Source organism: Battus philenor, unplaced genomic scaffold, assembly GCF_028537555.1.
Source record: "Battus philenor isolate CCGP_79_NKW_IND1 unplaced genomic scaffold, ilBatPhil1.0.hap1 SCAF_26, whole genome shotgun sequence".
NCBI lineage: Eukaryota > Metazoa > Arthropoda > Insecta > Lepidoptera > Papilionidae > Battus > Battus philenor.
The window spans coordinates 2716083-2743264 of NW_027181689.1; the positions used below are offsets into that span (position 1 = coordinate 2716083).

Consider the following 27182-nt stretch of genomic DNA (forward strand, 5'->3'; position numbering starts at 1 on the left):
CAAAGTTAGTTAACTTCAACGATGTTTACTATTGAATAGGATAACAAGCATAAAGTTTTATTACGAAACGTACAATTTTAAAGACAATTTATAACAAGTTTCTGTGTTAGATTTTCTAGAAAAAGAACATAAGACATTCTTAGCAGAAATTAATTTAAAAACTGACTGAAATAATCATCTTACTGCTGCAAAAGAGTGAAATGTAACTATAAAAGAGAGATAATTGTAGAAATCGAGCGAAAAAGTGAACAGAAACTAAAATAGTTATATTTAGTCAAATACAGAATTTAATTAGGAAGTCGATAGCGTTTCGCATCTCAGAGTACAAACCATCTTAATTATTTTTTGTTTTCAAAAAATAAAGAAAACTAAATTCGCGTGTTTTTGATCCAAATTCAAAAGTGAAATCGGTAACATAATCGTTTTTATTCGTATTTTATCGTTTTTCGAAAAGAAAAATGATTGTTTGTACGACATGTATCATTGATGATTATTAAATTTCAAAATGACGTCATTTTAATCTGTTGCCTGGATATTTGTTTATTACATTAACATTAATTTTAATACCGTTCGTAGTGAAGTCAAAAATTACGCCTAAAACTAGATAAAAAAGGAAGTTAAAAAGTATATCCAGTTTTTAAAACGCGACGCAATGTGTGCCGCTCGTGTGACGGCCAATTGGAGTGAACTGATGTCTTATTTGAGATATGCACTAAAAGGTTAACATCAATTTTTACTACTGCTTACAGAAAGACTAATCTCAATCATCGTTTTTGTAATTCGATTTCGCTGTTACAAGATCACAGATAAATTACAAATAAAATTATTTGGTTCTATCTTTAAGGTTCCTGTTTATTTCTCATGTACATGTATTATATTTAGACAGTCTTTCAAATCAAATAAAAAGATTTGTGGCTCTTATAATATTTTATACGATATGAATTAAAACATGTTTATTATCAATTCAATTCATTACGTTAAAAAAGGGAGCCGAGATAACCCAATTAGGGTTGTATTGCGTACCACGAGTATCCGCCTCTTGTTTGACGGGCGACGAGCCCATTGCCGCCAGTCAAACAAATCGCCTCAGCGCTGGCCCACCTCGTGCTCGCTGGCCCCCGGGAGATACTGTTTACTCTCTCTATATGTTCGAGCTCATACAGAAACTTTGATAGCGCGATTTAGAACCAAATTTATTCAACTACCCTGCAGTTTTGTAACGGCACCGACACACATGCTGACGGTCATTTAAAACTAGAGGGTCAAAGCGTAATATTCTAGTTCGAGTTTCAAATCAAAGCCATTAATTAACCTTAACGTTGTCTACTTTTAAATAGGATAACAAGCATGTAATTTTATTAGAAAACGTACAATTTTAACGACCTATTATAACAAGTTTCTGTACTAGATTTTCTAGCAAAATAACATAAGGCATATATTGCTAAAATTAATTTAAAAACTTGCTAAAATAATCACCTTACAGCTGCATTACAGTAAAGTGTTATAATGAAAAAGGAATAAATGTATTGTTATGTTAATATTGTAAGGACCTAACATAATCGTTTATACATATTGATATCTTATTCGAGATATACACTAGAACTCGAGTAACAATATTTACTGATGCTCAAAGAGGGAATAATAAAATGTCATTTTGTTTTTTTGTAGTTTGTATTGGCTTTTACTAGATCACAAACAAATAACAAGTAAAAGTATTTTGATTCTTTAGTAAGGATTTCCGTATAATTCTCCCATGTTTGTGTATTATAGTTAAAAAAAATTGCTGTACGATATGAATAACTACATTTTTTTTATTAATTTAATTCAAAACATGTAAAAAGGGGGCCGAGATAACCCAATTAGGGTTGTATTGCCCATCACGAGTATCCACCTCTTGATTGACGGGCGACTGAGCCATTTGCCGCCAGTCAATCCTGACGCCTCAGCGCTGGTCTGCCTCGTGCTCGCTGGCCCCCGGGAGATACTGTTTACTCTCTCTATATGTTCGAGGTGATACAGAAACTTTAATAGCGCGATTTAGCACTAACTTTATTCAACTACCCTGCTGTTTTGTAACGGTTTTGACACACAAGCCGACAGTTATTTAAAACTAGAGGGTCAAAGCGAAATATTCTAGTTTGAGTTTCAAATCAAAGCCATTAATTAACCTCAACGTTGTCTACTTTTGAATAGGATTACAAGAATATAATTTTATTAGGAAACGTACAATTTTAACGACATGTTATAATAAGTTTCTGTGCTAGACTTTCTAGCAAAATAACACACGGCATTTTTAACTAAAATTAATTTAAAAAGTTGCTAAAATAATCATCTTACAGCTGCATAACAGTTAAATGTAATTATAAAAGAGAAATAATTGTAGAAATCGAGAGAAAAAGTGAATAGAAAATAAAATAGTTTTATTTTGTCAAATGCAGAATTTAATTAGGAAGTCCATATCGTTTTGCATCTTAGACTATAAACTATCTGAATTATTTTTTGTTGTCAAAAAGTAAATAAAACCAAAGTCACGTCTTTTTGACTCAAATTCAACAGTGGAATCGGTAACATAATCGTTTTTATTCGTATTTTATCGTTTTTCGAAAAGAAAAATTATTGTTTGTACAACATGGTTCATTGAAGATTATTAAATTTCAAAATGACGTAATTTTAATCTGTTGCCAGAATATTTGTTTATATTACATTAACATAAATTTTAATACCGTTCGTAGTGAAGTCAAACGTTATGTCTAAAAATAGATAAAAAAGTAAGTCAAATAGTAAATGCAGGTTTTAAAACGCGATGCAATGTGTGCCGCTCGTGTGACGGCCAATTGGAGTCAACTGATGTCTTATTTGAGGTACGCACTAAAAGGTAAACATCGATTTACTACTGCTCGAAGAAACAATAAGAAAATCTCAATCACCATTTTTGTAATTCGATTTCGCTGTTACAAGATCACAGATAAATTACAAATAAAATTATTTAGTTCTATATTTTATACGATATATATTAAAACATGTTTATAATAAATTTAATTCACTACGTTAAAAAAAGGGAGCCGAGATAACCCAATTAGGGTTGTATTGCGTACCACGAGTATCCGCCTCTTGTTTGACGGGCGACGAGCCCATTGCCGCCAGTCAAACAAATCGCCTCAGCGCTGGCCCACCTCGTGCTCGCTGGCCCCCGGGAGATACTGTTTACTCTCTCTATATGTTCGAGGTGATACAGAAACTTTAATAGCGCGATTTAGAACTAAATTTATTCAACTACCCTGCAGTTTTGTAACGGCACTGACACACAAGCTGAGTCATTTAAAACTAGAGGGTCAAATCTAAATATTTTAGTTCGAGTTTCAAATCCGAGCCATTAGTTAACCTCAACATTGTCAACTTTTGAATAGGATAACAAGCATATAATTTTATTACGAAACGTTCAGTTTTAACGACACGTTATAACAATTTTTATGTGCTGGATTCTCTAGCAAAATAACATAAGGCATTTTTAGCTAAAATTAATTTAAAACTTGCTAAAATAATCATCTTACAGCATAAAAGTGAAATGTAACTATAAAAGAGAAATAATTGTCTTCTCACAGCTGCATAAGACTAAAATGTAATTATAAATGAGAAATAATTGTAGAAATCGAGAGAAAAAGTGAATGGAAAATAAAATAGTTTTATTTAGTCAAATGCAGAATTTAATTAGAAGTCCATATCGTTTTGCATCTTAGAGCATAAACAATCTCAATTATTTTTTGTGGTCAAAAAATAAAGAAAACTAAAGTTGCGTCTATTTGACCCAAATTCAACAGTGGAATCGGTAACATAATCGTTTTTAAACGTGTTTTATCGTTTTTCGCAAAGGAAAATGATTGTACAACATGTATCATTGAAGATTTTTTAATTTCAAATTGACGTTGTTTTAATCTGTTGCCAGGATATTTTTTCATGTTACATTAGTTAAGTCGAATGTTTTGTCTAAATTAGATAAAAAAAGTTAAAAAGTATATCCAGTTTTTAAAACGCGACGCAATGTGTGCCGCTCGTGTGACGGCCAATTGGGGTGAACTGATGTCTTATTTGAGATATGCACTAAAAGGTTAACATCGATTATTACTACTGCTCAAAGAAAGAATAAGTAAATCTCAATCACCGTTTTTGTATTTCGATTTCGCTGTTACAAGATCATCGTGATGTTTGACTTCACTACGAACAGTATTAAAATTTATGTTAATGTAATGTAAACAAATATCCAGGCAACAGATTAAAATTACGTCATTTTAAAGTTTAAAAATCTTCAATGATCCATGTTGTACAATATATATAACAATAATTTTTTTTTTCGAAAAACTATAAAACACGTACGAAAACGATTATGTTACCGATTCTACTGTTGAATTTGGATCAAAAACAGGCGACTTTGGTTTTTTGACAACAATAAATAATTCAGATAGTTTATACTCTGAGATGAGAAACGCTACCGACTTCCTAATTAAATTCTGCATTTGACTAAATACAACTATTTTAGTTTCTATTCACTTTTTTTCTTGATTTCTACGATTATTTCTCTTTAATAGTTATTTTTCGCTCTTATGGAGCTGTAAGATGATTATTTTAGCGAGTTTTTAAATTAATTTCAGCAAATTTGTAATTTATCTGTGATCTTGTAACAGCGAAATCGAATTACAAAAACGGTGGTTGAGACTTTCTTATTCTTTCTGTGAGCAGTAGTAAAAATCGATGTTTACCTTTTAGTGCATATCTCAAATAAGACATCAGTTCACTCCAATTGGCCGTCACACGAGCGGCACGCATTGCATCGCGTTTTAAAACCTGCATTTACTATTTAACTTACTTTTTTATCTATTTTTAGACATAACGTTTGACTTCACTACGAACGGTATTAAAATTTATGTTAATGTAATATAAACAAATATTCTGGCAACAGATTAAAATTACGTCATTTTGAAATTTAATAATCTTCAATGAACCATGTTGTACAAACAATAATTTTTCTTTTCGAAAAACGATAAAATACGAATAAAAACGATTATGTTACCGATTCCACTGTTGAATTTGAGTCAAAAAGACGTGACTTTGGTTTTATTTACTTTTTGACAACAAAAAATAATTCAGATAGTTTATAGTCTAAGATGCAAAACGATATGGACTTCCTAATTAAATTCTGCATTTGACAAAATAAAACTATTTTATTTTCTATTCACTTTTTCTCTCGATTTCTACAATTATTTCTCTTTTATAATTACATTTAACTCTTATGCAGCTGTAAGATGATTATTTTAGCAACTTTTTAAATTAATTTTAGTTAAAAATGCCGTGTGTTATTTTGCTAGAAAGTCTAGCACAGAAACTTATTATAACATGTCGTTAAAATTGTACGTTTCCTAATAAAATTATATTCTTGTAATCCTATTCAAAAGTAGACAACGTTGAGGTTAATTAATGGCTTTGATTTGAAACTCGAACTAGAATATTTCGCTTTGACCCTCTAGTTTTAAATAACTGTCGGCTTGTGTGTCAAAACCGTTACAAAACAGCAGGGTAGTTGAATAAAGTTAGTGCTAAATCGCGCTATTAAAGTTTCTGTATCACCTCGAACATATAGAGAGAGTAAACAGTATCTCCCGGGGGCCAGCGAGCACGAGGCAGACCAGCGCTGAGGCGTCAGGATTGACTGGCGGCAAATGGCTCAGTCGCCCGTCAATCAAGAGGTGGATACTCGTGATGGGCAATACAACCCTAACTGGGTTATCTCGGCCCCCTTTTTACATGTTTTGAATTAAATTAATAAAAAAAATGTAGTTATTCATATCGTACAGCAATTTTTTTTAACTATAATACACAAACATGGGAGAATTATACAGAAATCCTTACTAAAGAATCAAAATACTTTTACTTGTTATTTGTTTGTGATCTAGTAAAAGCCAATACAAACTACAAAAAAACAAAATGACATTTTATTATTCCCTCTTTGAGCATCAGTAAATATTGTTACTCGAGTTCTAGTGTATATCTCGAATAAGATATCAATATGTATAAACGATTATGTTAGGTCCTTACAATATTAACATAACAATACATTTATTCCTTTTTCATTATAACACTTTACTGTAATGCAGCTGTAAGGTGATTATTTTAGCAAGTTTTTAAATTAATTTCAACAAAATGTGCCTAATGTTATTTTGCTAGAAAATCTAGTACAGAAACTTGTTATAATAGGTCGTTAAAATTGTACGTTTTCTAATAAAATTACATGCTTGTTATCCTATTTAAAAGTAGACAACGTTAAGGTTAATTAATGGCTTTGATTTGAAACTCGAACTAGAATATTACGCTTTGACCCTCTAGTTTTAAATGACCGTCAGCATGTGTGTCGGTGCCGTTACAAAACTGCAGGGTAGTTGAATAAATTTGGTTCTAAATCGCGCTATCAAAGTTTCTGTATGAGCTCGAACATATAGAGAGAGTAAACAGTATCTCCCGGGGGCCAGCGAGCACGAGGTGGGCCAGCGCTGAGGCGATTTGTTTGACTGGCGGCAATGGGCTCGTCGCCCGTCAAACAAGAGGCGGATACTCGTGGTACGCAATACAACCCTAATTGGGTTATCTCGGCTCCCTTTTGTAACGTAGTGAATTAAATAAATAATAAACATCTTTTTATTTTTTTATTTGAAAGATTGTCTAAATGTAATACATGTACATATGAAATACACAGGAACCTAGAAGATAGAACCAAATAATTTTATTTGTAATTTATCTGTGATTTTGTTACAGCGAAATGCAATTATAAAAAAGGTCATTGAGATTTTCTTATTCTTTCTTTGTGCAGTAGTAAAAATTGATGTTAACCTTTCAGTACATATCTCAAATAAGACATCAGTTCACTCCAATTGGCCGTCACACGAGCGGCACACATTGCGTCGCGTTTTAAAAACTTGATCTATTATTTAACATACTATTTTCATCTTTTTAGATATAACATTCGATTTCACTACTCTATTTGAATGTATGTTAATGTAATATAAACAAATATCCTGGTAACAGATTAAAATTACGTCATTTTGAAATTTAAAAAACTTCTATAATACATGTTTTTTATAGTGGCCTCCGCTTGGTATGGATTACGGACTTTTATTACATTCTTAATAATTTTTGTCCCTTAAAATTTTATTGACGTTCTCTTCTTTCATTCATCATATTATCTTACATTCCTTTCTTTCATTCTACAATTCGATCTGTCTTTCTCAACCATTCCGTTCCTTTCAACCATCCTCAAACACTGCAGTAATATCTATTTCTATTTACAGCTTATCACAGGTTTTGTATTTTGATTTACTTTACTCTATTCAGTGAATATCACAACTTTATCACAGTTTTGTTCTATGCTATTTTTATTTCCAATTTTTAAAATATTTTATTGCTTATGCATGTCTTGTTATACTTATTACATATTTTGCCACTTCTCTGCAGAATTTGAGGAAGGACATTTTCATTCATTTATCCTATTCCTTTTCAATTATTACGGAGGCAAGTGTGGCCTCTTCTATTTATTTACCTATCCGGCATTCGGTCTCTATCGGAGCCCTGCAAATGCGGAGCGTTCTACTACCCAGTGGATCACGGTCTGGTCCAAGCCCGGTTCAGAGCTTGAACCTGTAAGGCTACTCAGAGAACCCCCCGTGTCCAATGAACAGCTGGACCAAGACCGCATCCACCTCCATGCTGCGGAGCGCGCGGTAGGCCGCCACGGCGTCCAGGAAGAACTTCCGCGTTGTCGATGCCGTCGTTCCATTCATATACCTGCTATTCCATTCGTCAAGCGTTCTCAGCCTAAGCTGTCGCTTGACGTACGAGATAGGGCATTCCTCATATTCTGGTCGTTTTTTACTCTTCAGGGCCGCGTTCTTGGCCAGTCGGTCCGCCCTCTCGTTTCCCTCCGTCCCCGCGTGCGCTTTCACCCAATAGAAACTTACGCTCTTGCCATTTTCTCTTACTTTTATGACATTCTCTTTTACTCTTACCGTTAAGGGACGGAGGGTGTCCGATCTTGCGGCTGTCTGGAGGGCGGACGGCGAGTCAATCAGTATCGCGCGTGACCGCGTCGACCCGCTGGCCGTGTACCCTGTTGCTTCCGCTAAAGCCAGCAGCTCCGCCTTATATACCGTGCAGAAGTTGCCCAACTTGAGCTTCTTACTGTAAAGCTGTACGGCGTCTCGCATAACGCAGAACGCCGCAACCACCTTGTCCTCAATGCGGCTGCCGTCGGTATAAATAACCAGATCGGCTGCCACGGTGGCAAGTTGAGCAGCCTCCTCACCCACCTCCAGGCATAATTCCACACCAAACTGACCTAACGGGTGTGGAAGTCTCAGGCAACTGGAAACTCTGTTCACATTCAACCTTTAAAAATTTATCATCGACCATCTTGTTGCACGTATCGCCTTACATTTTCAAATGCTCGCACATTCCCGCTTATAATCTGCCGCCTATCCTTGTTATTGAACTCGTATTATACTGTCGCGACCCAACGTTCTGCTGTGGAACAATGGCCGATGTCACGGTGTCCGCATCCAGTGGCTTACCGCGACCTTCACTGTGTTATTCGTTTACCCCCAAGCTCTACGTAAATATCATTTCATAATTGAAGGTAGTTAAAACAAACTAACTCTAAATCGCGCTATTAAAGTTTCTTTATGATCTCGAACATATAGAGAGAGTAAACAGTATCTCTCGGGGGTCAGCGAGCACGAGGCAGACCAGCGCTAAGGCGCCAAGATTGACTGGCGGCAAATGGCTCAGTCGCCCGTCAATCAAGAGGCCGATCCTCGTGATGGGCAATACAACCCTAATTGGGTTATCTCGGCCCCCTTTTTTCGATGTTTTGAATTAAATTAATAAAAAAACGTGTAGTAATTCATAACGTATAGTATATTAAGTAAGCCCTAATTTTTTTTTTATTTTATTTGAAAATATATTTAAATATAATACAAAAAACATGGGAAGTATACAGAAATTCTTACTAAAGAATCAAAATAGTTTTACTTGTAATTTGTCTGTGATCTAGTAAAAGCCAATACAAACTACAAAAAAACTAAATGACATTTTATTATTCCCTCTTTGAGCATCAGTAAATATTGTTACTTGAGTTCTAGTGCATATCTCGAATAAAACATCGATATGTATAAACGATTATGTTAGGTCCTTACAATATTAACATAACAATACATTTATTTATTTTTCATTATAACATTTTACTGTAATGCAGCTGGAAGGTGATTAGTACGTTAATTTCAGCAAAATATGCCTAATGTTATTTTGCTAGAAAATCTAACACAGAAACTTGTTATAACATGTCGTTAAAGTTGTACGAGTCATGATAAAATTATAGGCTTGTTATCCTATTCAAATGTAGACATCTTTAAGGTTAACTAAAGGCTTTGATTTTAAACTCGAACTAGAATATAACGATTTGACCCTCTAGTTTTAAATGACCGTCAGCTTATGTGTCAGTGCCGTTACAAAACTGCAGGGTAGTTGAATAAATTTAGTGCTAAATCGCGCTATTAAAGTTTCTGTATGACTTCGAACATATAGAGAGAGTAAACAGTATCTCCCGGGGGCCAGCGAGCACGAGGTGGGCCAGCGCTGAGGCGATTTGTTTGACTGGCGGCAATGGGCTCGTCGCCCGTCAAACAAGAGGCGGATACTCGTGGTACGCAATACAACCCTAATTGGGTTATCTCGGCTCCCTTTTGTAACGTAATAAATTAAATTGATAATAAACATGTTTTAATTTATATCGTATAAAATATTATGTAAGCCACAAATCTTTCTATTTTATTTAAAAGACTGACTAAATGTAATACATGTACACGAGAAATAAACAGGAACCTTAAAGATAGAACCAAATAATTTTATTTGTAATTTATCTGTGATCTTGTAACAGCGAAATCGAAATACAAAAACGGTGATTGAGATTTTCTTATTCTTTCTTTGAGCAGTAGTAAAAATCGATGTTTACCTTTTAGTGCATGTCTCAAATAAGACATCAGTTCACTCCAATTGGCCGTCACACGAGCGGCACACATTGCGTTGCGTTTTAAAAACTTGATTTATTATTTAACTTACTTTTTTATCTAGTTTTAGGCACCATGTTTGACTTTACTACGAACAGTATTAAAATTTATGTTAATATAATATAAACAAATATTTGGCAAAAGATTAAAATTACATCATTTTGAAATTTAAAAACATTCAATGATACATGTTGTACAAACAATAATTTTTCTTTTCGTAAAACTATAAAACACCAATAAAAACGATTATGTTACTGATTCCACTGTTGAATTTAGGTCAAAAAGACGTGACTTTAGTTTTCTTTATTTTTTGAAAAGTAAAAATAATTGAGATTATTGATTCTCTAAGATGCGAAACGATATGGATTTCCTAATTAAATTCTGCATTTGACTAAATAAAACTATTTTATTTTCCATTCACTTCTCGCTTCGTACAATTATTTCTCTTTTATAGTTACATTTCACTCTTATGCAGCTGTAAGATGATTATTTTAGCGAGTTTTTAAATTAATTTCAGCTAAAAATGCCTTATGTTATTTTGCTAGAGAATCCAGCACAGAAAAATTGTTATAACGTGTCGTTAAAATTGTACGTTTCCTAATAAAATGTTGTGCTTGTTATCCTATTCAAAAGTAGACAACGTTAAGGTTAACTAATGGCTTTGATTTGAAACTGGAACTAGAATATTTCGCTTTGTCCCTCTAGTTTTAAATGACCGTCAGCTTGTATCGGTGCCGTTACAAAACTGCAGGGTAGTTGAATAAATTTAGTGCTAAATCGCGCTATTAAAGTTTCTTTACGATCTCGAACGTATAGGGAGAGTAAACAATATCTCCCGGGGGCCAGTGTCCACGAGGTAAGCCTGTGCGGGGACGACTTGATTGACGGGCGGCACGGGCTAGTCGGCCGTCACTCAAGAGGCGGATCCTCGTGGTAAGCAATACAACCCTGAAATCGGGTTATCTGGGCCCCCTTTTTTAAGGTCATGTTTTAATTTAGTAGAAGTAATAATTTACATTGCATAAATTAATATATAGGCGAGAAATGGTTTGTTATGCGAATTACTTTTTGGTAGTTTTTGTCTCCAAGTAGATTACGCAGTGGAAAGGATGCAGGCAATAATCATGCAAGTGTTGACTTATGCGTGTACTGTTAGAGGTACAGCTGAAAGCGTCGGTCAATAAATCTAACAATTCAAGTGCCGACGTAGACGATTTAATAATTTAAACATTTGTTCGATACATATACAAGCCACTAAGATCAGGGTCCATAAATTCAACACCACCGTAATCTTCTTTTGAAACTCTGTTCTTTTTTTTCCCTCTCCTTCCACCCCCTATTTAATTGGGAACAGGGTTTTATATTTCTTAATAATTTTTTCACTTGAATTTTTATTTTCGTTCTTGTCTTCCATAGTTCACAATATCTTTTTTCCCTCCTTCTTTCATTCTACAATTCTATCTTCCTTTCTCAATCATTCCTTTCTTTTCGTATATCCTCAAACAATTCAGGTATCCATTTCTATTACAGTATCAGTTTTAATTGGTTTACTTATATTCTCATGTACGTCAATTTTATCATGGATTTATTTTACATTTTTTTTATATCAATGAATCTTTTTTAATAATTTTATATTTTTTTATCCACCTATGTTTTGTTTCTGTCTATTGCGTATTGTACAACTTTCCTAAAGAATTTGAGGACGCACTCTCTTTCATTCTTTTCCATTATAATGGAGGCAAGTGTTGCCTTCTCTATCTTTTTGTCTAGCCGGCATTCGGTCTCATATAGGAGCCCTCCAAATTCGGGACATTCTGCTACCAGGTGGATCGCGGTTTGGTCCACGCCCGGTTCACAGAAGCACGAGGGGTCTTCTCTGGGCTTAAACCTATGAAGGTACTCAGAGAACCCCCTGTGCCCCAAGTGCTAGACCAAGACCGCATCCACCTCCATGCTGCGGAGCGCGCGGTAGGCCGCCACGGCGTCCAGGAAGAACTTCCGCGTTGTCGATGCCGTCGTTCCATTCATATACCTGCTATTCCATTCGTCAAGCGTTCTCAGCCTAAGCTGTCGCTTGACGTACGAGATAGGGCATTCCTCATATTCTGGTCGTCTTTTACTCTTCAGGGCCGCGTTCTTGGCCAGTTAGTCCGCCCTCTCGTTTCCCTTCGTCCCCGCGTGCGCTTTCACCCAATGGATGGAGGGTGTCCGATCATGCGACTGTCTGGAGGGCGGACCGCGAGTCATTCAGTATCGCGCATGACTGCGTCGACCCGCTAGCCGCGTACCCTGTTGCTTCCGCTAAAGCCAGCAGCTCTGCCTGATATACCGTGCAAAAGCTGCCCAACTTGAGGTTCTTACTGTAAAGCTCTGCGGCGTCTCGCATAACGCAGAACGCCGCAACCACCTTGTCCTCAATGCGGCTGCCGTCGGTATAAATAACCACATCGGCTGACGCGGTTGCAAGTTGAGCAGCCTCCTCACCCACCTCCAGGCAGCATAATTCCAAACCAAACTGACCAGACGGGTGTGGAAGTCTAAGGCAGCTGGAAACTCTGTTCACATTCAACCTTTAAAAAGTTATCAATGACTATCTTTTTGCACGAGTCGCCTTACATTTTCAAATGGTCGCACATTCCCGCTTATATCATGCAGCCTATCCATGTTATTGAACTTGTATTATACTGTCGCGACCCAACGTTCTGCTGTGGAACAATGCACGATGTCGCGGTGTCCGCACCCAGTGACTTATCGCGACATTCACTGTGTTATTCGTTTACCCCCAAGCTCTACGTAAATATCATTTCAAAATTGAAGGTAGTTAAAACAAACTAACTCTAAATCACGCTATTAAAGTTTTTGCACGACTTCGTAGGCATAGAAGCACCGAAGAAAACCTCTCGGGACCAGCGACCACGAGGCAGACCAGCGCTGAGGCGCCAAGATTGACTGGCGGCAAATGGCTCAGTCGCCCGTCAATCAAGAGGCCGATCCTCGTGATGGGCAATACAACCCTAATTGGGTTATCTCGGCCCCCTTTTTTCGATGTTTTGAATTAAATTAATAAAAAAACGTGTAGTAATTCATAACGTATATTATGTAATACGTATATTAAGTAAGCCCTAAATCTTTTTAATTTTATTTTAAAAAATATTTAAATATAATACAAACACGGGAAGTATACAGAAATCCTCACTAAAGAATCAAAATACTTTTACTTGTAATTTGTCTGTGATTTAGTATAAGCCAATACAAACTACAAAAAAAACTAAATGACATTTAATTATTCTCTCTTTGAGCATCAGTAAAAATTGTTACTTGAGTTCTAGTGCATATCTCGAATAAGATATCGATATGTATAAACGATTATGTTAGGTCCTTACAATATTAACATAACAATACATTTATTCCTTTTTCATTATAATACTTTACTGTAATGCAGCTGTAAGGTGATTATTTTAGCAAGTTTTTAAATTAATTTCATCAAAATATGCCTAATGATATTTTTATAGAAAATAATGCACAGAAACTTGTTATAGCATGTCGTTAAAATTGAACGTTTCGTAATAAAATCATATGCTTGTTATCCTATTCAAAAGTAGACAATGTTAAGGTTAACTTATGGCTTTGATTTGAAACCCGAACTAGAATATTTCGCTTTGACCCTCTAGTTTTAAATGACTGTTAGCTTGAATGTTAAAACCGTTACAAAACTGCAGGGCAGTTGAATAAATTTAGTTCTAAATCGCGCTATTAAAGTTTCTGTATGACCTCGAACATATAGAGAGAGTAAACAGTATCTCCCGGGGGCCAGCGAGCACGAGGTGGGCCAGCGCTGAGGCGATTTGTTTGACTGGCGGCAATGGGCTCGTCGCCCGTCAAACAAGAGGCGGATACTCGTGGTACGCAATACAACCCTAATTGGGTTATCTCGGCTCCCTTTTTTAACGTAATGAATTAAATTGATAATAAACATGTTTTAATTCATATCGTATAAAATATTATAAGAGCCACAAATCTTTTTATTTTATTTGAAAGACTGTCTAAATGTAATACATGTACATGAGAAATACACAGGAACCTTAAAGATAGAACTAAACAATTTTATTTGTGATTTATCTATGATCTTGTTAGAGCGCAATCGAATTACAAAAACGGTCATTGAGATTTTCTTGTTCTTTCTTTGAGCAGTAGTAAAAATTGATGTTTACCTTTTAGTGCGTACCTCAAATAAGACATCAGTTCACTCCAATTGGCCGTCACACGAGCGGCACACATTGCGTCGCGTGTTACAACCTGCATTTACTATTTAACTTACTTTTTTATCTATTTTTAGACATAAAGTTCGACTTCACTACGAACAGTATTAAAATTTATGTTAATGTTATATAAACGAATATCCTGGCAACAGATTAAAATTACGTCATTTTGAAATTTAACAATCTTCAATGATACACGTCGTACAAACAATCATTTTTCTTTTCGAAAAACGATAAAATACGAATAAAAACGATTATGTTACCGATTCCACTGTTGAATTTGGGTCAAAAAGACGAGACTTTAGTTTTCTTTATTTTTTGACAACAAAAATAAATCAGATTGTTTATACTCTAAGATTCGCATCTTGCAATGATATGGACTTCCTAATCAAATTCTACATTTGACTAAGTAAAACTATTTTAATTTCTATTCACTTTTTCTCTCGATTTCTACAATTATTTCTCTTTTATAGTTACATTTCACTCTTCTGCAGCTGTAAGATGATTATTTCAGTCAGTTTTTAAATTAATTTCTGCTAAAAATGCCTTATGTTATTTTGCTAGAAAATCTAACACAGAAACTTGTTATAACATGTCGTTAAAATTGTACGTTTCGTAATAAAATTATATGCTTGTTATTCTATTCAAAAGTTGACAATGTTGAGGTTAACTAATGGCTCGGATTTGAAACTCAAACTAGAATATTCCGATTTGACCCTCTAGTTTTAAATGACTGTCAGCTTGTGAGTCAAAACCGTTACAAAAAAGCAGGGTAGTCGAAGAAATTTAGTTCTAAATCGCGCTATTAAAGTTTCTGTATGACCTCGAACATATAGAGAGAGTAAAAAGTATCTCCCGGGGGCCAGCGAGCACGAGGTGGGCCAGCGCTGAGGCGATTTGTTTGACTGGCGGCAATGGGCTCGTCGCCCGTCAAACAAGAGGCGGATACTCGTGATGGGCAATACAACCCTAATTGGGTTATCTCGGCCCCCTTTTTACATGTTTTGAATAAAATTAATAAAAAAAAACGTGTAGTAATTCATATCGTATAAAATCTTAAGTAAGGTTTAAATATTTTTATTTTATTTGAAAAAATATTTAAATATAATACAAAAACATGGGGGACATACAGAATTCCTTACTAAAGAATCAAAATACTTTTATTTGTAATTTTTCTGTGATCTAGTAAAAGCCAATACAAACTACAAAAAAACTAAATGACATTTTATTAATCCCTCTTTGAGCATCAGTAAACATTGTTACTTGAGTTCTAGTGCATATCTCGAACAGACATCGATATGTATAAACGATTATGTTAGTTCCTAACAATATTAACATAACAATACATTTATTCCTTTTTCATTATAACACTTTACTGTAATGCAGCTGTAAGGTGATTAGTAAAATAATTTCAGCAAAATATGCCTTATGTTATTTTGCTAGAAAATCTAGAACAGAAACTTGTTATAACATGTCGTTAAAATTGTACGTTTCGTAATAAAATTATATTCTTGTTATCCTACTCAAAAGCAGACAACGTTGAGGTTAACTAACGGCTTTGATTTGAAACTCGAACCAGAATATTTTGCTTTGACCCTCTAGTTTTAAATGACTGTCAACTTAAGTTTCGGTGCCGTTACAAAACAGCAGGGTAGTTGAAAAAATTTAGTTCTAAATCGCCAATTACAGTTTCTGTATGACCTCGAACATATAGAGAGAGTAAACAGTATCTCCCGGGGGCCAGCGAGCACGAGGTGGGCCAGCGCTGAGGCGATTTGTTTGACTGGCGGCAATGGGCTCGTCGCCCGTCAAACAAGAGGCGGATACTCGTGATGGGCAATACAACCCTAATTGGGTTATCTCGGCCCCCTTTTTACATGTTTTGAATAAAATTAATAAAAAAAAAAACGTGTAGTAATTCATATCGTATAAAATCTTAAGTAAGGTCTAAATATTTTTATTTTATTTGAAAAAATATTTAAATATAATACAAAAACATGGGGGACATACAGAATTCCTTACTAAAGAATCAAAATACTTTTATTTGTAATTTTTCTGTGATCTAGTAAAAGCCAATACAAACTACAAAAAAACTAAATGACATTTTATTAATCCCTCTTTGAGCATCAGTAAACATTGTTACTTGAGTTCTAGTGCATATCTCGAACAGACATCGATATGTATAAACGATTATGTTAGTTCCTAACAATATTAACATAACAATACATTTATTCCTTTTTCATTATAACACTTTACTGTAATGCAGCTGTAAGGTGATTAGTAAATTAATTTCAGCAAAATATGCCTTATGTTATTTTGCTAGAAAATCTAGAACAGAAACTTGTTATAACATGTCGTTAAAATTGTACGTTTCGTAATAAAATTATATTCTTGTTATCCTACTCAAAAGCAGACAACGTTGAGGTTAACTAACGGCTTTGATTTGAAACTCGAACCAGAATATTTTGCTTTGACCCTCTAGTTTTAAATGACTGTCAACTTAAGTTTCGGTGCCGTTACAAAACAGCAGGGTAGTTGAAAAAATTTAGTTCTAAATCGCCAATTACAGTTTCTGTATGACCTCGAACATATAGAGAGAGTAAACAGTATCTCCCGGGGGCCAGCGACCACGAGGTGGGCCAGCGCTGAGGCGATTTGTTTGACTGGCGGCAATGGGCTCGTCGCCCGTCAAACAAGAGGCGGATACTCGTGGTACGCAATACAACCCTAATTGGGTTATCTCGGCTCCCTTTTTTTAACGTAGTGAATTAAATTTATTATAAACATGTTTTAATTTACATCGTATAAAATATTATGTGAGCCACAAATCTTTTGATTTTATTTGAAAGACTGTCTAAATGTAATATACATGTACACGAGAAACACACAGGAACCTCAACGATAGAACCAAAAAATTTTATTTGTAATTTATTTGTGATCTAACAGCGAAATCGATTAACAAAAACGGTGATTGAGATTTTCTTATTCTTTCTTTGAGTAGTAGTAAAAATCGCTGTTTTCCTTTTAGTGCATATCTCAAATAAGACATCAGTTCACTCCAATTGGCCGTCACACGAGCGGCACACATTGCGTCGCGTTTTAAAATCTGCATTTACTATTTAACTTACTTTTTTTATGTAGTTGTAGGCGTAATGTTTGACTTCACTACGAACAGTATTAAAATTTATGTTAATGTAATATAAATAAATATCGTGGCAACAGATTAAAATTACGTTATTTTGAAATTTAAAAATCTGCAATGGTACATGTTGTACATACAACAATTTTTCTTTTCCAAAAACGATAAAATACGAATAAAAACGATTATGTTACTGATTCTATTGTTGAATTTGGGTCAAAAAGAGGTAACATTAGTTTTCTTTATTTTTTGACAACAAAAAATAACTGAGATTGTTTATACTCTAAGATGCGAAACGATATGGACTTCCTAATTAAATTGTACATTTGACTAAGTAAATTTATTTTAGTTTCTATTCACTTTTTCTCTCGATTTCTACAATTATTTCTCTTTTATAATTACATTTCACTGTTATGCAGCTGTAAGATGATTATTTTAGCAGGTTTTTAAATTAATTATAGTTTAAAATGCCTTGTGGTATTTTGCTAGAAAGTCTAGCAAAGAAACTTATTAAAACATGTCGTTAAAATTGTACTCTTCGTAATAAAATTATACGTTTGTTATGCTATTAAAAAGTAGACAACGTTGAGGTTAAATAATGACTTTGATGTGAAACTCGAACTAGAATATTTTGATTTGACTCTCTAGTTTTAAATGACCGTCAGCTTGTGTGTCAGTGCCGTTACAAAACTGCAGGGTAGTTAAATAAATTTAGTGCTAAATCGCGCTATTAAAGTTTCTTTACGATTTCGAACATATAGAGAGAGTAAACAGTATCTCCAGGGGGCCAGCGACCACGAGGTAAGCCTGCGGGGACGACTTGATTGACGGGCGGCACGGGCTAGTCGGCCGTCACTCAAGAGGCGGATCCTCGTGGTAAAGCAATACAACCCTGAAATCGGGTTATCTGGGCCCCCTTTTTTAAGGTCGTGTTTTAATTTAGTATAACGTAATAATTTACACTGCATTAATTATTATAAAGGCGAGAAATGATTTGTTATGTGAATTCCTTTTTAGTAGTTTTTGTCTCCAAGTAGATTACGCAGTGGAAAGGATGCAGGCATTTATCATGCAAGTGTTGATTTATGCGTGTACTGTTCGAGATACACCTAAAAGCGTCGGTCAATAAATCTGACGGCATAGACATGCGTTCTTTTTTTTTCTGGCATCAGTTGTCAGTGATGCCAACAATAAAATAATGGGCGGCGTTCCTAAACGCTACGCTTATTTTAAATTAAGTAATATTTTAATGCAAAAATGAAAACGGTATAACAATAGATAATAGAAATAAAAATTAAAGAAAACATTAGAATAAATGAACTTAAATGCGATACCAACTGTGATTCAGTATTAATTTGTGCGTTACGTTTTTGTTCATATTATAATAAATTATAAATTAATAACACATTGGTATAAATTAAAATAATAATAGCTCCTGTATCCAAATAGCAGAAACACAAAACCGCACAAGCAGAAAACCGGTCCTATTGGATATCTGGACGCTAATGTTCACCAGTAGAGCTTCCTCAGCTTGAATTGATGAAGATGACGATAATCCTACAAATCTTATTTAGAATCCTACTTTCTTTGGTAAGTTTCTTGTTATTATAGGAACTAAGACCATGGATACTCCTATGCTCTAGGTCAGGACAACAAGATCGATGATAAGAATAAATGTAAAATCATCGCAGTATATTAACGGATAAGTGTATCGTTTATCAGTTTAATTTTCACAGGATTGGATTTTGATAAAGACTACGTGACAGATTGCGTTGTTATTTATCTATCTATTCGATTATTATTTTATATGGGATGATTTTTTTTTCAATATACCTTGGCAGTGGCGTAGCTATGGTATTTGGGGCAGATTGGGGTTTGGTGCCCCCCCCCCCCCCCTCCCCAAAGAGTCTAAATAATTTCAAAATCCAGAACAGAATGTAGTTAACATATATTTTTTTTGGTTCAAAATAATAATAAACATATTTAAAATAACATTAGATGTTAATAAAATTTATTGGGAAAATTTAAAAACGAAAATTCCTCGCTTTTTGGCCTGCAAAGTCATTAATCACATTTTCAAAATCAATAGTGTCGACTAGTTCGAAACACAGATATGTGTTTTTGTGATTTAGGGCCCTTTTAAAAAACACTTTATGTGTTTTGCGAATGAAAGGCTTATTAAACACTGTGTGTATTATAATTTGTAACCGTTTACTTTTTTTAATGTTCATATTATTTAACAACTTTTTTAGCACAAAAATAGTAAAATTCGATATTCTTTTTATGTTATTTACTTTAAATTATGGTTTTTATTTTTCTTTTAAATTTTCTTTTAAAAAAAATTCAAAAAAAATATTTTCAACTTTGGTGCCCCCCCTGCTTGTGGTGCCTGGTGCGGCCGCCCCGCTCGCCACCCCCTAGCTACGCCACTGTACCTTGGAACGAAATTTAAAATTAAGCGCGCAGGACGAATGGCGGCTGGGCCTTAGGTTCTGGGTCACCGCTGAGGACATTCAAGAGTGGACTTCCATCAAACTGCTAAAATGATGACGATGATTAATAAATAAAACTACAATTTGGACATGTTATTTTGTTTGGCACTAATCGGTGTAACATAACTCCTGAAGATGCTCCGTGGAGGGGTGAAACACGTATTGAGTGATTTAACGGTGGCAGTGGTGTAATTCGCATTGTTTGCCGCATGCACATTTATCAGCGGGCTGGCGGGCGGTGCACTTTGTTGCACGACTACCATTTCATGTGCGGAAGTGGTTAAATATTGGTCCTTTTCTTACATATGTTATTCTGCTTTAATATTTACATATTTGTTTATAATTAAATGTACTTTTTATTTATACACAACTTTTTAACCTACAGTCGTCGTTGTTGCAGCCCATAGACGTCCTCTGAATAGGTTTACGCCAAAGATATTTCATGATCGAGACGCTTGGCAGACGGGTGGCGATCGCAGTATGGTATTATGGTACGCAGATGTCGTTGGTGCCTGTCCTCTGGAAACTGGTTTGTGAGCGGTGGGTAGTCGTATATAATTAATGCACAAAGTGTGATTTACAGATTGTATTTGGAATTGAACCCGCGACCTACGCTCGCAAGTGTAAGGACTTGCGAGCGTAGGTCTGTATGCTGCTTCTTTCTACTACTGCACTCTTTATTATTATTTTTTTTCTTCTTTTCAGGCGATGGATGTCAAAGATCGCCACGATGACCGGTCTTGCACTGTCCACATCCAGTATCTTCCTGTAATCTCAACTATATCGTCGATCCACCTAGTGGGAATCCTAATCTGACTCTTTTAAATGATTAACATACGATATTACGACGATACACTGGCCAAAAGTCATAAAGCCAGCGATGGAGAGAAATTTCCTTGAGCGATCTAAAAAAAACTAAAAATTTGACAAGAGGCTACAATTGTCGACAATCTCTTATACTTTGCATATTAAAATGGCACTGGGTCTATAACGTGTTTTGTGATGGCAAATACAGGACAGGAAAAAGTCGGGCAAGGTGCCTTGCTTGGAAAAGACGGCATTGAGAAAGGCCTTTATTCAGTAATTGAAAAATGTAGACTTATAAAATGGTAATTAAAACATTTTATGTATTTCGAGATAACACACTGTATATCGTCTAATGTTTAGTTTTCACACTGGCGATTAAATTTGTGGGTATGACTTTTCTTTATAAGTCTATAAAATTGAAAGTCATTCACATAACCCATCCGTGAAGTGGTAACTCTTTGAAATAAAACGAAATGTTACTAAGAGTTTTATGTGGCGTCTCCCTTCTGCTCTGTGTCGGTAAGTATATATGATAAAATTCATTTTTAATATTTAAACTTTATTGATACTACGAGTATAATAGTACATTGTATATTTTGAACTGATTTAACACTATACAAATGACACAATAATATAGTTCAACTTAGGGCAAAGCTCGCTATACGTGGTGCCAAGTTGAATTAAAAATCAAGTATACTTTGCTGACTTTCTCTTTACACCCCTTCCGACAACCACATCTGTTTAAACAACAGAGTTTCATATCTATTAAGCCGTTTAAGCACCAAAAGCCCTACAGTGTGTAATTTTTAGCTTCAGCGTAACTGGATTTCGAATGACTTTCATTTTTAACTTTTAAAAACTTTAACTGTTCGAAAACAAAAGCTGTTCTTAATCCAAAGCTTTTTTTTATACGAATATACTTATTTTAACGACGTTATATTTTTCAGCATGTGAAAACACAATTGGTCTGTAAATTTTTTGAATTCAATTGCCAACCCGAGTGAGACCCGAAGTTGTACGATTTCGAGTCGAACTCGAGCTGGCAAGCTGTCACTAAAAAGCTATAGACAGGTCTCTGCTCGGGATTCCTTTACGAAATTAAATCGGGAATGAGATCTGTAGACCAACGAAACTATCAGATAAAACCCAACGCATTGGAAAGTTGTAGTAACAGGTTACATAGCTAGCAGAACAGATGTCTCAATAGAAACTTCAGCAATGTTTAGACTCTAAAGTTAAGACTAAGGATTAGTTAAACGCAGGTCGCTTCTAACAGATCTTACGAGGGAGGCTTTTTTATGTGGCTCACTTTACTAGGGACCTATCGTTCACCTCTACCTGGTGACAGGGTCTTTTTATTTCATATATGACTTGATGACTTTTTCACATTTCTATTTATTTTCTTTCTCTTCTCACATTCTTCATAATATCTTTCATTCATCAACTGTTTTCTGTCACAATATATAGCATTCCCGTTCTATCTTATTTCTTTGCTTCCCTCGTTTTTACTCCCAAAATTTGACAGTAGGTTCTTCTCATTTTATTTTACAGTTTTTGTTTCCTAATATTTTACCTTCTACATTATTGTTATTTTTGTTAATTTTCACATTACGAGGGAGGCTTGTGTCCATCATTGGACGTCTTGGTGCTGAAATCATAATAACGATGAACCCATTCAGTTATAAATTAGAACAAAAGCTAAGCCAAGAGTCAGGAAAACTCTAAGAAGCACAAATTTGAATGTGCAAGGAAGTTCAATCTAAACTTGAACAACTTCAACAATTACGTAGTATACGATAAGTTCGCGTGCCAATCGTGTTCCGAGAACTTAATACCGTCGAAGTTATAATAGTCCCACAGACTGATATAACTTACTTCATCCGAAACCATACATATATAAATGCTTGATTTTTAGAATAATGATTTGCACACTCCATTATCAATCTTAAAAGTTGCAACGGAAATCATCGCTGAATTTATTTTTTAACATTATTAATTATTTCTAGTGTTAAGATAGTAGCAGTATTTATTTTTTCGCTATATAGCATTTTGTTTTATATTAGTTATGACGAACTGAGTCTCGCACGCCGATATTTGTATCAGAGTACTCTATTTGTCTTGTCGTCACACGATGAGAAGATGAGGAAAGTATCAACATGCTTTCATTAATTTAATATATCTACTATCAGCCGTGGTTCGTGGTATATCTATTCATTATTTCAGCCGTAAAACATCGTCAGCTGAAAATAAGCCTCCCTCAGTTTTCCATTAGGCCTGGATGGGGATATCCTGCATCCAGTGTCTACTAGTCATCTGTCCATTACAAGGTGGACGGTTTAACGTCATACACTGCGTATGCCGGCACGTGGTTTCAATTCTAGAACCTGAAAGTCTCAGCGGTTGCTTGTTCTGTGCGATATGTGGTCTGCCCACTGTTACTTCAACTTGCTAATGCTAAAGTATTGTACAGTATATTTGCAACGCTACAGATTCTACACCTACACCGTGATTAATTAAATCATTCCTAAAGATTAATCAATTACAGTAACCGTATATTTGCAAAGTACCGTAAGGACCGTATAGTGCAAAGCATCTTAAGGATTAATGTTCTGTTAAAGCTGATTCGGCGCCGCAGAGCAGGATCGTGGGTGGTACTCCGACTACGATTTACGAGTCACCGTACATGGTGGCGCTGCTGTACCACTTCCCGGCCACCGGGCTCCGTGTGCAGCGTTGTGTCGGCTCTCTCATTTCATCCTGGCATGTCCTCACCTCAGCTTACTGTTACACGTAAGTTCAACACCAACGATAGCCATATTGTTTATTTAAATATATACATAAGGTGCTTATTTTTTAATAAATAATTTAAGAGACGTTAATTTAATCTTTATAATCATAATGTCAGCATAGGCATTATGATTATAAAGATCTTAATGTACTTTAAAGCTCGTAATGTACTTTAAAGGTTTATCCTGTTTTGAACCTACGACTAAAATTATTCTTTATTATTAGCCTGGTGTCCTATAAGTATAATAAGATAGTAAAGATCAACTAAAACTTGTATTTTCTCAGCGGGGCTGTACTCTCGAACATCGAGGTCCGTGCTGGATCAACCCACAGCATGGCAGGTGGGTCGGTGGTCACCATCAGCGAGGTGATCAAACACCCCGACTACCAACAGAGACCGCGGTCTGCGGATATCGCGGTGGCAGTGCTGGCCACTCCACTGCCCATCTCCAGCGACATCGACATCCTCTACCTTCCGCCTCAGGGTATAAATATACCTGATGGACAAAGTCTCAAAGTAGTCGGCTGGGGCTTTGAATCGGTAAGATATTGAAATTAATCTTAATACTTCATCATCATTTCACCTGTAAGGTGTTCACTGCTAGATATAGGCCTTCCGAATGTCTGGATCTAGTGACAAATTTTGGTTCTTGTAAATGTGACAATGTAAGCCGCTTCCGAACGGTTCTAATGGAAATCTCTATAGTAAGCTTATATTCACAAGCTCGACAACAAAGTTGTAGATAATTCACACTTATATATTTGCGAATGTACAATATCGATGTACTATTATTGAAACGGAACTTATGAATTGAGTATTTATAAATAAATTCTGAAGAGAACTGCTCTTACAATTAATTACGGATAAGTTCAAAAGAAAAAGAATTTTCTCAAAACATTTACTATACAGATAATAAAGACTTTTTCTTACGTGTTGCAATTTACCACAGATTAGCTAATGTTTTTTAAATAATTAAAAAAAAATAGAGGTCAAAAGTCGTAAAGTAAACGGCTTCAATGAAAGCCTAATTATACTAATTGTTTGTTGGTTTTAGTTGGGTGCACCGCAGTTGGAGACATTGAAGACAATTAATCTAAACAAGGTGTCCTTAGACGAATGTCAGGCAATTTACGGTGAACAGGATAACGTGGTGATTGATAACAGTATGTATATTTATTTATTAACCCTTAATAACCAATAGTTTCAATTTTGGTACCAATCTTTTAAACCGAATGTTCACATTACTATTAGTTTTTTTTTTATAGTTTGGCTGTACGTATTTTACTGTTGTATAGTATTCTTTCCAACGAAATTAAAAAAAATATCTATTTTTCCCTTCATCTAGACCCTCAAGCGTAACACAGTAATATTAAAAAAATCACTTTCGTAAATCAGGCTACTAAGGGTTATTTCTTCACTAATCTAAACTAAATAATAAGGTTCTGTCGTGACGTTTTAGTGTACCTATATCTTGAGTTAGTGAAACCATTACTCAAATATATTAAACATATGTACGAAATTAGCGATAGTGTATTACCACACGAACACAAATTTGATACTCCTTTAGTAAAATATGTGCGTTTAGTGCGTGGATGTGATTTATCATCTGAACATGTTGATAGGAAGATGCGAGTCAGTAGTAATCAAAGGTGTATTTACAATTCACACGACTATAACGCAACGGCAACGATGATGGTGAACGAATTCAAATCGGCGTTCGAATTTTAATTCGAATGATTTTGGCACAAATTTATTGAGACCATAGTGGCCAGTAACATCGTGCTGGTGAACGCTACAAATACAACTATTATTATAAAGATAAAACTCCGCCTCTTTCTTTGAAATATGTGAGGTTTCTCTATGTAATGTTATTTTATTTTTCAACGGAATTAACAATTAAGACATTTAAATATTCCAATTCTGTTTGACAGCAAACCATTGTTATGCATCATAACATAGCTGGACAAAGAAGTCAAGTTGGCAAAGATATAGAAGTGTTTCATATTGCATCTCATAATATATTATTGACTAGAAACACATACAACAACACAACACAACACACAACAACATTAGAAAAGAGCAGTGGCAGGTCAGCGATAGAGGAATGACACTTGCGATCGGAGATCACAGATTCGATTCCCTGGATACAATATTACATAATTTACACTTTGTGCGTTAATTATATGGGATTGATAGTGTTCACAAACAAGCTTGCAGAAGATAGGTAACAGTATCCTCTACGCCCTAGCGTGGCGATTCTGGTATATCCTATAGATATCTTTGGTGAAGCAAATGTCTTGCAGTGGGCGTCTTTGTGCTAAAATGAAACGATTTTAAAATGTATAATGAAACATGGAGTAATAATTTTATATCAAGCCATACTTTTTTGTTTAAAAAATTCAGCAAAACATATTTTTTGGGATACTCTAAAAATTAAATAAATCATTTTTATCTGCTTCTTTAATATGAGTCTTGTAATATACATGTATGCATACACGGTAAAAAGAAACGAAATTTTACAGTCTTCCTGCTGAGAATTTAGTCGATTATAATAAAAATTTCAAGTTCACAGTAACCAAATTAAGTCATATTTTCGAACGCAACAGCTTATAAATAATAACAATTAATTTGGTTACGGGTTGTCGCCTGTAGTTAATGCATTCTTAACTCGAACGGAATGTGGTTAAAATTTCTAAAACGCAAAGCAATTAATAAAATAATTTTTTATAGGTGTGATCTGCGCCAGTGAGGAAGGTCAGGTAGGCACTTGCCACGGAGATTCTGGCGCGCCCTTGGTGATGGGTAACCTCGTGGTCGGCCTCTCATCGTACTTCCAGGAATGCGGCGATGCCGTCCATCCCGACGTATTCACGAGTATCGACCACTACACGAACTGGATCCTGGAAGTGGCCGTCGCGCCGAGGACAAGTCCTAACGTTGCCAGATCAACCCCAATTGTTTTATAAATATAAAAATAAATAATACAGGTTTTTAGAAGTGTACATTTTTTATTATAATTTACACCCATTTTTCCAGGAAATATAACATATATACGTCGTCGCCACCTCCGAATAAACCCGTAATTGCAAAAATCTAATTTTACAGGAGAAACAAAAAACCGAATTTCTTCAATACCTTTTATTATATTCAACTTACAAAGATAATTTATATATCAAATCAAAGGTTTTTATTCTGCATTTAATTTCTGTTTATATATTCTGAAAGTTATCAGTTATTATTGAAGATTTTACTGGAATTAAACTTAAACGTTTTTGAGAGTAATAATCTTTACGAATATTTTAAAGTGTATAAATGTAAAACTTACAAGGAGTCGTTAATATAACAAATATTACAGGTATTACTTTGATTGATGACTTTTGACAAGATTTTGTAGCTTTGTTCGTTATTACAGTGACAACACCATTGTAGATTTTTTTTGTTTCGGAGGCAAGTGGGGATTCTTCTAGATGTTCAAGAAACCATGCCCCTGGCGGAAGGACAGCGTTTGTGGGTTTTTTACCCACTAAAACCCTAGGTGGTCGCCCTCTGCGCTGCGAAGGTCCGGTAACTTTCTTAGGAAATTTTAGGACCTCC

General features: G+C 35.1%; 1 protein-coding gene across 1 annotated transcript; it reads left to right on the forward strand.

Moving 5' to 3' along the window:
- The first annotated feature begins 17034 nt into the window (after positions 1-17034).
- LOC137925124 (trypsin beta-like) lies at positions 17035-26581 on the forward strand. The gene is made up of 5 exons (XM_068768507.1): positions 17035-17074; positions 23419-23590; positions 23873-24128; positions 24643-24751; positions 26319-26581. The coding sequence occupies exons 1-5, from the start codon at positions 17035-17037 to the stop codon at positions 26552-26554; spliced, it is 813 nt and encodes a 270-aa protein (XP_068624608.1). The 3' UTR covers positions 26555-26581.
- Positions 26582-27182: the final 601 nt, after the last annotated feature.

What these genes read in the sequence shown, in the direction of transcription:
- LOC137925124 (XM_068768507.1), top strand. Translation starts at nt 17,035, where the DNA reads ATGGGCTCGTCGCCCGTCAAACAAGAGGCGGATACTCGTG. An exon ending in ACAAGAGGCGGATACTCGTG is followed by an intron (nt 17,075 to 23,418) that starts GTACGCAATACA and finishes GTTCTGTTAAAG; the next exon opens with CTGATTCGGCGCCGCAGAGC. An exon ending in TCGGCTGGGGCTTTGAATCG is followed by an intron (nt 24,129 to 24,642) that starts GTAAGATATTGA and finishes TGTTGGTTTTAG; the next exon opens with TTGGGTGCACCGCAGTTGGA.